This window comes from Podarcis raffonei, chromosome 13, assembly GCF_027172205.1.
Source record: "Podarcis raffonei isolate rPodRaf1 chromosome 13, rPodRaf1.pri, whole genome shotgun sequence".
In the NCBI taxonomy this organism is placed as follows: Eukaryota; Metazoa; Chordata; class Lepidosauria; order Squamata; family Lacertidae; genus Podarcis; species Podarcis raffonei.
Window position 1 is genome coordinate 48683227 of NC_070614.1, and position 15951 is coordinate 48699177.

At 42.2% G+C, this 15951-nt stretch overlaps 1 gene segment (V, D, J or C); it reads left to right on the forward strand.

Annotated features, from left to right (window-relative positions):
* The first annotated feature begins 4357 nt into the window (after nt 1–4357).
* LOC128400586 (Ig mu chain C region-like) lies at nt 4358–15745 on the forward strand. The segment is given in 8 exon segments: nt 4358–4438; nt 5218–5541; nt 6273–6608; nt 7939–8271; nt 10149–10484; nt 11605–11937; nt 14491–14648; nt 15367–15745. Coding segments are annotated over 7 exon segments (1779 nt in total).
* The last annotated feature ends 206 nt before the right edge of the window (nt 15746–15951 follow it).

Genomic DNA, 15951 nt, shown 5'->3' on the forward strand with positions numbered 1-15951 from the left:
TCACCTTGGGAAGTGTTGGGTCCACACTCAGCTGCAAATTTGCAGAGGCTAAGAACTACTACTGGGGTCATACCCTTCTCTTCTCAAAAGCTCTGTGCTAAGCTGGGATGAAAAAGCTTTCAAGCTAAGCATTGGGCTTCAAAGAAGGGCACCATCCAACTCATGAGCTGGTAGGAAGATTGTAGGAGAGCTCGGGTATCCAGCCTCCTTGAAATCAAATTCTCAGCTAGGAGAGCTGTGTGTCTCCTGGCTTCAGTAAAGGCAGAGATTGTGGATAGGGCACTTGAAGTACAGCCTGCAACACTACTGGCAGGTACGCAAGATCTGAGCTCAGTGGTAACTTTCAGTAAATCTCAAAGGTAACAACCAGCTTCTTTCCTTCACCACAGTTAATGGAAGCCCAGCCTTCAGCTGGAATATGTGCCGCCCTTTCCATTCAGCCCAGTGAAGAGCACTAGGTCTCCTTACCCCTCTCCCCCAAAGCACTGCTTTTGGATAGGCCTTAAGCTAACTTTGCAAAAGCTGGGAAAGTGCAGAGAGGTTTTCCACACCTCCAGTCCCACCATACAGCTGGGATAGTCGCATGCAACTCAGGTTGCTGCAGGTAAAAAAAAAACCTGTTCTTCCTGGTTCTTGCCAGTGAGACTCAGGAGTGAGAACCCAGCGTTTATTAGTTTGCACAAACTAACTGATTCAGTGGGATATTTCCCAAAATCTGAACACTGGGCGTTGTCCAGTAAGACTTTTTATAGGATTTACACACAAAGATTACATACATACAGAGCCCCCAAACATCTGCAAAGGATAGCTGGCAAAAACCCACTGGATATCACTTTTCCGGCCTGCACCTCGACGTGCCAGCCCTTGGTAGCCCCTTTGTTGCTTACTAAAAAATGCTTGCATAGACAAAGTTCTGAAGCTACATGCCTACTAAGAGGGAGTTGTAGCCTTAATTTAGCTAGCATAGCTGGTTCACTCCCAAATGCTGCCCTTATCCTATCTTTTGGTGTCTCCAGCAACGAAGCAGCAAATTCGGCTGTTTGTGTCTCTTGTGGACAAAAGGGAGCTTTTGTGAGCCAAGGGGTTTTAACAGAACCCCAGTGTCTCATTAAAGGGGCTCTTTTACAAAGACCCCCAAATTCCCCCCAATGCCTCAAGGTGAACTCCACCTGAGATTCCCCCAGCTCAGGAACCTATTGCTTTGCACAGAGAGCAATTCAGGGTGTCCTAGGGATACAGGAAGCAGCCTTATACTGAGTCAGACAACTTAGTCCATCTAGCTCAGTATTGCGTACACTGACTGGCAACGCCTTTCAGCCCAGAAGTGTATTCAGTCCTATCTGGAGATTCTCTCGATTGAGTCTGGGATGCTTATCTGAGAGATATGAATGGCATCAGGAAGGCCAAGAGGAGCAGCTGGTCATGTCTCAGCCTCCCCAAAGCTTGGCACACTCAGCCAAGACACACAAGCCTTCAGCACCATCCCTGAAACAGTTGTGGGACATCTGAGCTCTGTAACTCACTCAGTAACCCCAGAGATTTAATGCTTAGCTAGGAGGTGAGCAAGCATCACAACCAAGTCCCTTCTTTGGGAAGGTTTCTGCTGGTCCTCTGGGGCCAAAGACAGCAGAGGGAACTGTGCACAGTTCTTCCATGCATGTGGCTGCTAAGTGAGCAAGATACTGCTCACCGAAATAAATTGCAGTAGTACAGCATAAAAAGTGTTTTAAAATCCCTTTGTACATTGCATGGGAGAGTTTGGGGATGAAGAAAGTGTGCCTCCTGGGACACAACTCCAGACCTTTGTTTTATCCACACAATGTAAAGAAATATTGTCTATGTGTATATGTTTTGAAGGAAAATATATTCTGATATTCCCGTGACTGTCAAAGCTCAAGGACTTGTGCTTTGCTTTATTGCTATGCTGCAAGCCTGTTTAGCAGTAAATACATGGGGGCAGACTCTGAGAAAAGGGAGAATGTGTTAGGAGCAGGACTTACTTTTTTTCAGCCGGAACTCAGTTCTGGCACCTCTTAGGTGGGTGCCATTGCCATTCTAAGAAAACAAGTTCTGGCACCTCTTTTTTCCTAGAAAAATAGCACTGATTAGGAGGTGCATTAGGTAAGTTCATTCTGATTGGTCTGGGTGATAGCAGACTCGGATTGGCTGCAGGTTATAAAGTGAGGAGTTAATTTTCGCAGTTGAGCTAGAGGGAAATGAGCTGAAAAGAGAGATGTGAGGAAAAGACCAGAGGAAAGCTGAGGCCTGAATATTAATACTTATCTGGTGCAGATCAGCAGAAGGGAGCCAGGGGCTGAGTTTGTTTCAGAGGCTGCACTATGCCAAGCTCTTACTAGATGAAGATTACAAAGCAACTGCATCTGCCTGCTGTGATTAGGAAGGGAGTCCAATGCCAATTTTAAATGTGTGTGTTTTTACAACTGCAGAATGAGTGTAATAGTGCTGATTCTGTAGGTCAGGCGGGCGCATGTGGTGTAAGTCAATCTTGTGAGTAAATAAACCCAAGGATTGTAGACATAGATGGCTGGGGTGGAGGTTTAGGGGATGTCAGCAACAGCATTGCTTGAGTCTTTATTCTGTTGAGGCATGGGCAGAGTGCAGTTAGCACACCAAGTGAAGTGTTCAATTGAACCCAGGACATTGTTTGCAGAAAAAAATACGCCAGACAGTTCAGTAAGGTCAGCAACAGTGTATTTTACTGACAGCTAAAAGAACAACTATGTACAAGTATAAAGTGATTCTGCCTCTGTCTGCCTCTCAGAATAGAGCAACTAAAGTCTTTCCAGGAAAAACACTTTCTGCCAGAGATCCAACACAGGAATGTTACCTTCCAGCAAGTCACACTACTTGTTACAAACACAAGGCTAGTTATACTCTCTCATGTGCTGTGTCATTTGTGGCACAGGTTCCTTGAGCTCATGACCTCAAGCTGTAGATGCAAGCATTTACACTTAATCAGCCATGACTTGGCTTTTCATCTGCAGGCATAAATTTACGAACTCCAACACTCCAACAGCAAGCACCTTTAAGACCCCAGTGTAAGCATCAGTCTTCCCTGATGTACACAACATCTCCTTTCATAAGCCAACAACCTTGGCTAAAAGCTCACCCTGTAAAGAGTGAGGGTTCCCATCTCATGCCTAAATCCCCACTACCAGCTACTAGGAAGTTCTCAAACATTCCGAGTGAATAGGTGGCATTGGAAAATTGAAGAAGCACAAATACTTAAGCATGGTGAGGCTGAGGAAACTGGCTTTCCCATTGCACATGCACAATCCAGGGTGTTTTAGCCCACTAGAGACTTTACCTGTGTGTAGCTGGAAGGGTTTTCAAGAGGGTGATGGGTAGAATCAGAGGAGTACTTTGTCTACAAATCTTATCATTCTTTCTTTGAGCTTGAAGGGGGTCATAATTCTCTAAATAAAAAACATTCTGTGAACGTTCTTAGTCCTTGTAATGCTCTTTGGAGTGGGGGCGGTTGCTATTTCAGTCCTTTTTTCATTTTTTGTTTGTTTATCACCTGAGTGAGATTTCTCTTTATAGCTGGGAGTGTCAACACGGTCTGTGGACACTTCAGTCTCACTGCCCTCCTGGATAGTGCGCTAGAAAGAAAATAGAAATATTATATACTCTTAATACACATTAAGAGTAGCCAGTGTGGTGCCCTTCAGATGTTGTTAGGCCCCAGTTCTCATCATTCCCAGCCGACATGCCCAGTGGTGGGATTCGTAATCTGGCAATATCTGACAGGTACCACATTCTTTGCCTTGTCCTACATGCCCAAAGTCATGAGAAACGCTTTGACAATCCTGTAAGGCACACCAAGTTTCCCCTACTCCCTGCCCCATATTCCATATTAACAATGAAGACCAAGAAGCAGTTGAGCAGTTGAGAACTAAAAACAGAAATAAGGTGATACCTCAGGACCCTGAAACATGCCTCTTGTGGTCAGAAAAACAGCATCAGAATAACTCATCTCAACAATAGCACACATACGTTAATGTTTCTTTCTCTACAAAACAATAGTTCATTACCTTTCAGATAGCCAATCTCAGCTGAAGATTTTACATCTTCCAAAAACACTCTATCCTTTTGTTTTTCTTCTCTCCCACAGATCCTCCAGTTGCCCCCACCGTTTTCCCACTTATTCCATCTTCTGAGTTCATTACAAATGATGGAAATATCACCATTGGGTGTTTGGCCAAGGGTTTCCTGCCTGACCCAGTCGCTTTCTCCTGGAGCAATGCCACTGGCGAGACCTTCGAGATTAAGAAATTTTCTTCCATCAGGTCCAATGGGGCTCTCACCGTAAGCTCCCAGGCGGTTATTTCTGCTACTGCTTGGAGCAATTTCAATCCCTTCTATTGCACAGCTGCTCACTATGCAACAACCAGGACAGTACGAGTGGTTCGTCAGCGTAAGTGAATTTATTTGTCTTTTCTTTCTTTCTTTCTTTCAAAAAACAACATTACCCAGCAGCCAACAGCAACACAAACCAGGAGATTAGCATCAAGTATGTATCTTGCATCCAATTAACTACCTAGTTCCTAAAGTGCTATACAGTACATCATTTTATCTTCTTGACACAATGAACAGTTATGTAAGTCCAGTTCAGAACTAAGACATTCCTGCATTGGATGTTTATTTATTTATTTCAAGGAGAGAAAGGAGAGGAGAGAAACTTGCCCTTGATTTAAGATGAGAAATAGTGTTTCTTTCCCCTTCCCCTTGTCCCATGTCTAGAAAGCATGGGTCCGAGCAATTTTCCTTTCCCCAGACAAAAACTGCTCTTCACTGCTGAATTGGAGCAAATGTCAAACCAACAAAAACCTGACTGATGTTTCCTCCTATTCAGCAACAAAGACTATGCATATGACTACCCTGTAGCTTGGGAAATGAACTCTTTACCTTCTCTGTTTTTACTCTTAAATTTGTTCTGAGGCTGCGCCCTGCCTCTGCAGGCTGAACCCAACTCACATTTGGTTTGCCTCAAATGAAGCCCTGCTCCAGTTGATTTAATGTGAACGTGCTTCTCTAGAGTAGGCCAGGCACACAATCTGCTAGAAGACAATCTCGTGAATTTGGTCTGCAGATCTCTCCAGATAGGAATACCTCCAGTTGTATATCTTACCCTTGGGTTGCTGGATTCATCTGCGATGAAACAGTTACTTTGCACTGTTTTCCTTCCTTCTCAAGCACTGAACCCAGCCACTCCACCTAACATTATCATCAGCACACCACGCCTAATGGATTTTGTGGGGTCCCCCTTAAATGCCACCATCACCTGCAATGCTATTAATCTGCACACTGAGAAAACCACGCTCCAGTGGCTGAGGGATGAAGCAGTTCTTGAATCGGATGGCCCCACTACCATTTCAACCTCAAAATGCAATCACAGCCTGAGGAGTGAGCTAACAGTCACCAAGAGAGACTGGGACAACGGCAAGAAGTTTTCCTGCAAGGTGTTCAACAAGAAATTCAATGGGATAAGGAACATCAGCAAACCCCTTATATGTGGCAGTAAGTTGAAAATTCCATCCGGAAACTGGTTTGCCGTTCCAACGCAACAGGGGCAGATCTAATCTTGTCCTCAGGAAGAAGCACTCAATATATTTGGTCGCATTCCAGAAATATTCGTTGATTAACACAGCAGAGATTCTAGTTTATTTGCTAAAACTCATCTAGGATTTCATCAGAATCTATATATGTCTACAGGCTAAACCAGAGGAGGACTTGCTCTAGAATACTGAATTATCAGTATCCTTCAGCATATTCTAGGATACTGCTGGAGTAGATCCAACCTTGGTTTTAGTGTTACATGAGATATTATGGCAGTCATTGCCCCCATTTTTTTCTACTGAGCCAATACTCACATTATTTTTATAGACAAAAAACAAACATAGTCTCCTTGTATTTTGTTTTTAATATTTCCCCTAATGAAGGCTTTTTGTATTTGGGTTTATACAAAGCACAGTGTAGAAACACTAGATCTGGCACACCAGTGGATCACTAAGGAAACAAACTTGTGCAGCAGCTGGCAAGGACTCCTATCTACAAGACCTTCTCCAATCTATATGGTGCACACAAAAGATGGGGAAATTCTCAATTTTAGTTGACCATAAAAATAGAACTCTTCTGTACATTGGATGTTTGAATCAGATATATGTTGGAGATTAAGGGCAAACAAGTTTTGAGGTGCCAATAGAAGTTAGTCTGCTGTGGAATTGAATGCTCTTCTTACTTCTTTTTAGATCTTCCTGTCCCTGTCAAAGTTGAGACCATCCAGCCTTCCTTTGTTGATATTTTCCAAGCCAAGACGGCCATTCTGACCTGCAGAATTTCGAACATACCTAAGGACCAAGATCTTAAGGAGCTGAAAGTCACCTGGACACGAGCAGATGATGGCCAACCCCTAGAGACTATCCTTAAACAGTCCCAAGAACAAGAAAGCAGTGGGATGCTATTCAAGGATGCAGTAGCTACGGTGCATGCAGATGAGTGGAACAAAGGGGAAACTTTCAACTGCAAAATTATTCACCCAGCTTTATTTCCCTCAATGGAAGTCAGATCCTTGCGCAAGCCTCAAGGTAGGTGTCTATTTTACATCATCCTACAAAAATGGCTAACAACCTTCAATGTCACTTTTTTTAAGGACTTTGGCTTTACCAGACTCCAGAAGGCTCAGAATAGTTTTCTTCTGCCCCAACAATCATTAAGTATAGATTTTCCCCAACCTGGTGTCCTCCAGCTATTCTGTACTAAAATTTCTAATGGATATGAATATTTGGTTACATATATCGCCTATTTTTTAGATATATGTTTATTTTTAGCATTCTTTCCCCCCCCCTTTCCTCTTTTTCTTTCTTCTATTTTGTTATCTTTATTTGTTATTTGTTTATATGGCATATATGTTTTTCAGCATATGAATAAACTGAAAAATTGTTAAAAAATAAAAATATCACCTTTGACTATTGGTCATGCAAACTAGGGCAGATATCTTTCATAGTCCAAAATATCAGGAGAGTAGCATTTTGGGAATCTCAGATTTGATACCTGAGTCTAAGGCTTTGGCAGACCTAAAGATGTCTCCATTTCAATTGCTTTAATTCCAGGTAGTACTTTTTTATCACACTTCTTATTTTAATAATTCCTCTTATTTCTCTGGGTGCCTAATGAGATAGACCAAACTGAGTTACAATGGTGTGACTGAGACCAACCAGTGTGAACTTTAAGAAATTCAAATGTGGGTTTCCAACTTCCAAAGCAAAAATATTTCACCACTTAGTTTCTGATCACAAATTTCAGGTCACACTAATCTGCAGCATCAAAACTGTATTCATGGCCTTCTGTTTAGGGACAAGCTGTGCCCACGAAGGCAAAGACAACCCACCAGCCACGTATTGTGTGGCATTTCATGTGCCTTTTTCAGACAGGCAACCAAAACAGAACAACAATTTAGCTCCTAGTAGGCTATCAAAAATCCTTGTTATTGTCCATGTGGCTTAATGGGTCATAAATGATACAAGACTGCTCTTAGAGTAGATGAAGCTCCCATTCTAAGCCCACCTCAGCAATGAAGAGATGATGTGTCTGCATTGGCTTAGTGGGAATGTGAACCATAGTCTCTCCGTTTCTCTTATGCTCTTCCACTCTTTTTAAGTACATGCACACACTGAGCAATGGACCATGTCATCCCAGTCTTTAATAAAAATCCAGATTTAGAAAGCCATTGCATCTGGTCATCTTTGCTCAATGTCCAGGTCACCTGATATAAGACTTCTACCATTCATCTTATGTCTTCATCTGACTCTCTCAAACCATACGAATGAGGTCATGGTTAAGAAAGGAAGGAAACAAGATACTTTTAAAACCATGCATTTGATATTCTCTTCATTCCCCCCTCCTTTAACCTTCCAGATGGCAACCCCTCTGCTCCACATATCTACATCCTTCCTCCTCCTTCGGATCAGCTGGCTCTGCAGGAAACAGCCACCGTCACTTGTTTGATGAAAGATTTCTCCCCTCCTGAGTTCTTTGTCAAATGGCTGCGGAATGATGAGCCCGTGGATGCTTCCAAATACTTCACCAGCACAGCCACCCAGGAGTCCAAGGCACCCAAGCGGTATTATGCCTATAGCATGCTGAACGTCAACGCAGAAGAGTGGAATTCTGGAACTACTTACACTTGTGTGGTGGGGCATGAGATGTTGCCCCTCCAGACGTCTCAGAAGACCATAGACAAGAATACGGGTAAACCAACTGTTGTCAACGTCTCCCTCGTGCTCTCCGACATCGCCAGCACTTGCCAATAGCCATTCTTGTCAAGCCTCCTGCACATCTTTCTCAGCTTCCTAATTCTGCCAGCATCTGCTTTCCCTTCTTGTGTCTCCATTTGTTTAATTATTAGCCATTTGTGGAGGAAAAGAGGGGTGATGTACCCTGAATGTTGTAGAATTAACTGGCCTCATCTCTTTCAAGTAAAACAATAGTTTGGAATAAAGAAAGTTTATCGAAACATAAGAAGATAATTCTGTCTTGTGGTTAGAAATGGTGATAAGGGGGTTAATGTTAATTCCCAGTCACACAAATGTGAGATGAGGTCTCTACCCCCCTTTGAATTGGATGAGAAATTAAGCTTCTACCCACTCAAATATGATCTGGAATTTTCACATCGTGATAGAATCATTAGACACCCAATCATCCATGATTATGTCTGCAGGACTTACTGTTTCCAGAAATAACTTTGTCCATTAGGTGCATCATGATGGAAGAATCTAGAGCTTTATTAACAAGCAGGGCATATAAACATATAGCAATCAATCAATCAATCAATCAATCAATCAATGTTATGGTTGCTTTTGTTATCATTGACAATGGCTACTACCTACAATGGCTATGTTCCCCAGAGGGGCTGGGGAAACCAAGCCAAATCGGCAGGGTATTATTATTATTATTATTATCATCATCATCATCATCATCATCATCATTATCGTTATCATTCCACCTCCACGGTTGGAGACAATCTGCCTCTGAATAACGATCACTGGCAACCACTGTTGCATTCAAGTCCTGCTCATGGACTTTCCAAATGTATCCAGTTGACCACTGGGAGAACAGAATGCTAAATGGGTGTTCAACGAGAAATTCAATGGGATAAGGAACATCAGCAAACCCCTTATTTGTGGCAGTAAGTTGAAAATTCCATCCAGAAACTGGTTTGCCGTTCCAACGCAACAGGGGCAGATCTAATCTTGTCCTCAGGAAGAAGCACTCGATATATTTGGTTGCATTCTGGGAATATTTCTTGATTAACACGACAGAGATTCTAGTTTATTCACTAAAACTCATCTAGGATTTCATCAGAATCTATACATGTCTACAGGCTAAACCAGAGGTGAACTTGCTCTAGAATACTGAGTTACCTTACCTAAACAGATTCTAGGGAAAGGTCTGAAGACACATACTGCAGAAACAGTATCCTTCAGCATATTCTAGGATACTGCTGGAGTAGATCCAACCTTGGTTTTAGTGTTACATGAGATATTACGGTAGTCATTGCCCCCATTTTTTTCTACTGAGCCAACACTGACATTATTTTTATAGACAAAAAACAAAGTCTCCTTGTATTTTGTTTTTAATATTTCCCCTAATGAAGGCTTTGTGTATTTGGGGTTTTACAAAGCACAGTGTAGAAACTCTAGATCTGGCAGATCAGTGGATCACTAAGGAAACACACTTCTGCAGCAGCTGGCAAGGACTCCCATCTACAATACCTTTTCCAATCTATATGGTGAACACAAAGGATGGAGAAATTCTCAATTTTAGTTGGCCATAAAAATAGAACTGTTTTAATTGTCTGTTTTAACTGCGAGTCTTTTAGTTCTGACCCTCTTACAGTTGTTTTAACTGAATGTTTTTATTTGTTTTTAGTTTTTATCTGTTTTAATTATCAGTTTTGTTTTTTACCCACTTAATATTCTATTCTCTGACTGCTGGTCTATGACAGTAATAAACTGATTGATTGATTGATTGAATCAGCTATATGTTGGGGATTAAGAAAAAACAGGTTTTGAGGTGTCAATAGAAGTTGGTCTGCTGTGGAACTGAATGCTCTTCTTCTTTTTTAGATCTCCTTGTGCCTGTCAAGGTTGAGACCATCCAGCCTTCCTTTGTTGATATTTTCCAAACCAAGATGGCCAATCTGACCTGCAGAATTTCGAACATACCTGAGGAGCAAGATCTTAAGGAGCTGAAAGTCACCTGGACACGAGCAGATGATGGCCAACCCCTAGAGACTATCCTTAAACCTTCCCAAGAACAAGAAAGCAGTGGGCTGCTATTCAAGGATGCAGTAGCTACGGTGTGTGCAGATGAGTGGAACAAAGGGGAAACTTTCAAATGCAAAATTATTCACCCAGCTTTATTTCCCTCAATGGAAGTCAGATCCCTGCGCAAGCCTCAAGGTAGGTGTCTATTTTATATCATCTTAGAAAAATGGCTAACAACGCTCAATGTCACTTTATTAGAACTTTGGCTTTACCAGACTTCAGAAGGCTCAGAATAGTTCTCTTCTGCCCTAACAATCATTAAGTATAGATTTTTCCCAACCTGGTGGCCTCCAGCGATTCTGGACTAAAATTTCTATCAGCTTTGACTATTGGTAATGCTAACTAGGACAGATATGTTTCATAGTCCAAGATATCAGGAGAGTAGTATTTTGGGAATGGTTGATTTGATACCTGAGTCTAAGCCTTTGGCACAACTAAAGATGGCTCCATTTCAATTGCTTTAATTTCAGTTAGTACTTCTTTTGCTCATACTTATTAATTTAATAGTTCCTTTTAATGCACTGGATGTCTAATGAGGTAGACCAAACTGAGTTACAATGGTCTGACTGAGGCCAACCAGTGTGAACTTTAAGAAATTCAAATGTGGGTTTCTGTTTGCAAATTTCAGGTCACACTAATCTGTAGCATAGAAACTGTATTTGTGGACTTCTGTTTAGGGACAAGCTGTGCCCACGAAGGCAAAGACAATCCACCAGCCACGTATTGTGTGGCATTTCATGTGCCTTTTTCAGACAGGCAACCAAAACAGAACAACAATTTAGCCCCTAGTGGGCTATCAAAAATCCTTGTTATTGTCCATGTGGCTTATTGGGTCATAAATGATACAAGACTGCTCTTAGAGTAGATGAAGCCCCCATTCTAAGCCCACATCAGCAATGAAGAGATGATGTGTCTGCATTGGCTTAGTGGGAATGTGAACCATAGTCTCTCTGTCTCTCTTATGTGCTTCCACTCTTTTTACGTACATGCACACACAGAGCAGTGGACCATGTCATCCCAGGCTTTAATAAAAATCCAGATTTAGAAAGCCATTGCATCTGGTCATCTTTGTTCAATGTCTAGGTCACCTGCTAGAAGACTTCTGCCATTCATCTTATATGTTTTCATCTGACTGTCTCAAACCATACAAATGAGGTCATGGTTAAGAAAGGAAGGAAACAAGATGGTTAGCAATGTACTTTTAAAACCATGCATTTGATAATCTCTTCATCCCCCCCCTCCTTTAACCTTCCAGATGGCAACCCCTCTGCTCCACATATCTACATCCTTCCTCCTCCTTCGGATCAGCTGGCTCTGCAGGAAACAGCCACCGTCACTTGTGTGGTGAAAGGTTTCTCCCCTAGTGAGTTCTTTGTCAAATGGCTGCGGAATGATGAGCCCGTAGATGATTCCGAATACTTCACTAGCACAGCCACCCAGGAGTCCAAGGCACCCAAGCGGTATTATGCCTATAGCATGTTGAACGTCAACGCAGAAGAGTGGAATTCTGGAACTACTTACACTTGTGTGGTGGGGCATGAGATGTTGCCCCTCCAGACGTCTCAGAAGACCGTAGACAAGAATACGGGTAAACCAACCGTTGTCAACGTCTCCCTCGTGCTCTCCGACATCGCCAGCACTTGCCAATAGCCATTCTTGTCAAGCCTCCTGCATATCTTTCTCAGCTTCCTAATTCTGCCAGCATCTGCTTTCCCTTCTTGTGTCTCCATTTGTTTAATTATTAGCCATTTGTGGAGGAAAAGAGGGGTGATGTACCCTGAATGTTGTAGAATTAACTGGCCTCATCTCTTTGAAGTAAAACAATAGTTTGAACTGAAGAAAGTTGAACTGAAGAAAGTTGGAAGATTCTAGAGCTTCATTAACAAGCAGGGCATATAAACATATAACACAAAATAAATAAATAAATGTTATGTTTGCTTTTGTTATCATTGACAATGGCTACTACCTACAATGGCTATGTTCCCCAGAGGGGCTGGGGAAACCCAGCCAAATCGGCAGGGTATTATTATTATTATTATTATTATTATTATTATTATTATTATTCCACCTCCACTGTTGGAGACAATCTGCCTCTGAATACCAATTGCTGGTGGTGGTGGGAACCACTGTTGCATTCAGGTCCTGTTCATGGGCTCCCCAAATGTATCCAGTTGACCACTGGGAGTACCCAATGCTAAATGGGACTTTGGCCTGATCCTGCAGGGGTCTTCTTCTATCATTCTTACTACATTTAAAAAGAAATATTGACAAGAACTAATTTATTGAATTCATTCAGACACACGCACACAAATCTCTGACCTTCAGAATCCTTGGCCAGGTCAAATCTTCCACTATCCTTACAGAGAGATGTAGTCACTCACAGGACTACAGAAAAGATTGGAGGGGCCCAGAGCTGCTGCTACTCCAGCACTCTTCCTTAAAATAGAATATAGTGTCCCTGCCTTCCCACCATCTGCTCCCCTCCCCCCCAAAAAAAAATCCATGGCAGATCTTACACAGGATTTCCTTTTCCATAGTCACTGTCTCAGGACAGCAAGCATAGTTGCCTCTAGCATATCAGGAGCTAGGAAAATAAACAAGGCTGGGGACACATGCCTGTTTGGAGGTATAGGTCACCCATGTGCCATACCTCCTTTCCACTCTTCCAAACAACACTGAGGAAGGCAAGGCTGTGAAAAAAACTAGGCCAATTCTTTCATTCATGTTAAGCAAAAGTTGCAAAAGTTGTCCTCCTCACTCATAACAATTCCCCACTCCTTCTTGGTAATGGTAGGCTGTAGAAAGCCAAAAACAATATCAGCAAGCATCTCAGCCACAGTAGAATGTGGAGCCCAGGAGAGCACTTTGATTTCTTCGGTACTGGTTGGTGTTGAGGTGCAGCTCAAATGAATTTCTTTTGGGAAGCTGAGTGCTTTTCATTCTTAGGTTTCTTTCATATATGGAGTCTGGTTAAATGGGATAGTGCTCCTGGAGCAGGAACAGCCTTCTCCCACAGAGACTTGCCTAAGGTACCTGGAGTTGTTTGTTCTGCTGACACCTTTGCTGCACAGAATCCCCTATTTGCTTCTAATAAACAAAGGTTTAGAATGTCCATGCTTATTACTGGAGATAAAAACTGAAAAGAATATACAGGATAAAAGGCTAGTATCTTTTATAACATACACAAAATAGGTCACACCAATATGATGGAGCAGGTTGAGTTCTGAATTTATGAACAGAAGACAAAAGTTCAACCTTCTACTCAGTCAAATATAGTAGTGTAGCTTTTCTCATTTTGTCACACATACAGTACTGATGACAGCTGAGATACAAATGTAAGGTCATTTGTAGGTTCATATGTGTTACACAGAATGCTAAATGGAATGCTATTTTGGGAAGATGGGCATCCATACTCTGTGGCAGAACATTGGTTGAAAAATTCCAAATGATCCCCATCTTCGAATAATAAGATAAACTCTTATAAATGTGTCTCATGGTTGAGACATCTCCTCCTGTATATTTCATCATTAATGTACACTCATTATTCGTTAAAGTTGCATTCTACTTTAAAGATGTAGGCTCAGTAAGACAGGCTACACTTGCAACTTACTGTATAATGCAATCCTGTGTACGATGTTACGACAAGAACAACTCAGAAAATCACCCAGGCTGGGTGGGCAGTTATTGCAAAATTCCTGAGGGCTCTTCGTGGTTAAGAGAGCATCATGTTGAATAAGGGCTTCTAGACTCCCTTCAGCCAGCAGGGCATGCCATGCAGAACTCCTAAAAGATTTATGGCTCCATCAACGTGAGCTCAGCTCTTTGAGTTAATTGCATATTAGATGAGGCAAAATCAGCATCATGCTGCCAGCACAACCAAAGGAGGAGACAGTAAGCCATTCACAATATTTGATGCCCCTCGGTGCAGCATGCTACCATTCCAATCCTTCACTAAATCAGCGCGCCTTGCACCACCTGTCACCCGCCAGCATCCATGTTTGATTGTGCCCAGTCCAAAATAAAGAATTCTCTTGTCTCCCTAAGTATCTTTTCCACAGCTCCTCACACTCTTTATGTAACTCAGTTTTGTCCCCTGTGTCGCTTGGCTACACTGAGACCTCCCCATGTTTCTAAACTGCAGAAAAATCTGATCTGCATGTATCATCCAAAGCTTATCTAGATGTGATCGTGGATGCTGATGACGATGAAGAACTCCAAAACATCTCATCAATCCTTTCCACTTTCATCATCCTTTTCCTTGTGAGCCTTTTCTACAGTGTCATTGTAACTGTCTTCAAGGTAAGATATATGGGGCAGAGGGAGATAGGCAAAATGATCAATAGTAATAAGTCACTTGTAGCAGACAGGATAAGGGAGAAATGAGAGAATGCAAAAGCAACATGCAGGTACTATGGTCTTCATGGGGTAGGCCAAGCCAAGATTCTAGAAAAGACAATTATTTTGCAAAGCATTCAGGTTATACAAGTTGAAGGAATATTTGTCAAAGATGCAGATTAAATATTCAGAGCTTTGATAATGCATTTCCCCCTCACTGTATGGAAGTTGAACGCTTTGCGACTCAAACGTTTTGGCTCCTGAATGCCGCAAACCTGGAAGTGAGTGTTCAGGTTTGCAAACATTTTTTGGAGCCCAAACATTCTGCAGCCAATCGGAAGCCATGCCTTGGTTTCTGAACATTTTGGAACTTGGACGGACTACCGGAACAGTTTCCGTTCGACTTCTGAGGTACGACTGTATTTCAGCAATTTTAAGCAAAACCTGTACAGATCCAGCACTCTAAGTGATGTAGATAACCCTCCTGTCAGTTCCAGTCTTCCAGGAACCCCAAACCATTATTTCCACCCAACAAAAAAAAAACTCCCTATGCTGTTCAAAGACAGCTTTATTACATCACAAAATGGCAGTGGTAGACAGGACAGGAGGTTGTGAAACAGTGGAGGGTTGTGTGACATTATTTTCTTCCATGACATTAATTATGGTTGTTTTCCAATTCCAGGTGAAATAACAAAGTGAAGAGGGACAATAAGTTGCCTAACATAAAAGACTGTCCATTCTTTCAATTTCTTTCATCACCAGCACAATCAAGGATTTAATAATTCTCCATTCACTTTTGGGGAAAGGTTGACTGGACAGATGGCATTTGTCTTCGCTTTGTCTCATCATGTAGCTGGGAGCAAGTCCTATCAAACTAAACGGGACTAATATATGACTAGACATGCATGGCCTTTTGCTGCCAGTGTTCCATTTGAACTGGACCTATTGGACTGGTTGTTTATCCTTCAAACATGTATGCTATAATTTTGCCTTCCTTCAGTGTGTGTGTGTGTGTGTGTGTGTGTGTGTGTGTGTTGTATTCAGCTAAGTACTACTTAAAGTAGACCTAATTAAACGGCGTTTCCGTGTGCTGCGCTGGCTCGCCAGATGCAGCTTTGTCACGCTGGCCACGTGACCCGGAAGTGTCTCCGGACAGCGCTGGCCCCCGGCCTCTTAAGTGAGATGGGCGCACAACCTTAGAGTCTGTCAAGACTGGCCCGTACGGGCAGGGGTACCTTTACCTTTACTTTTAATGAAATTAATTAAA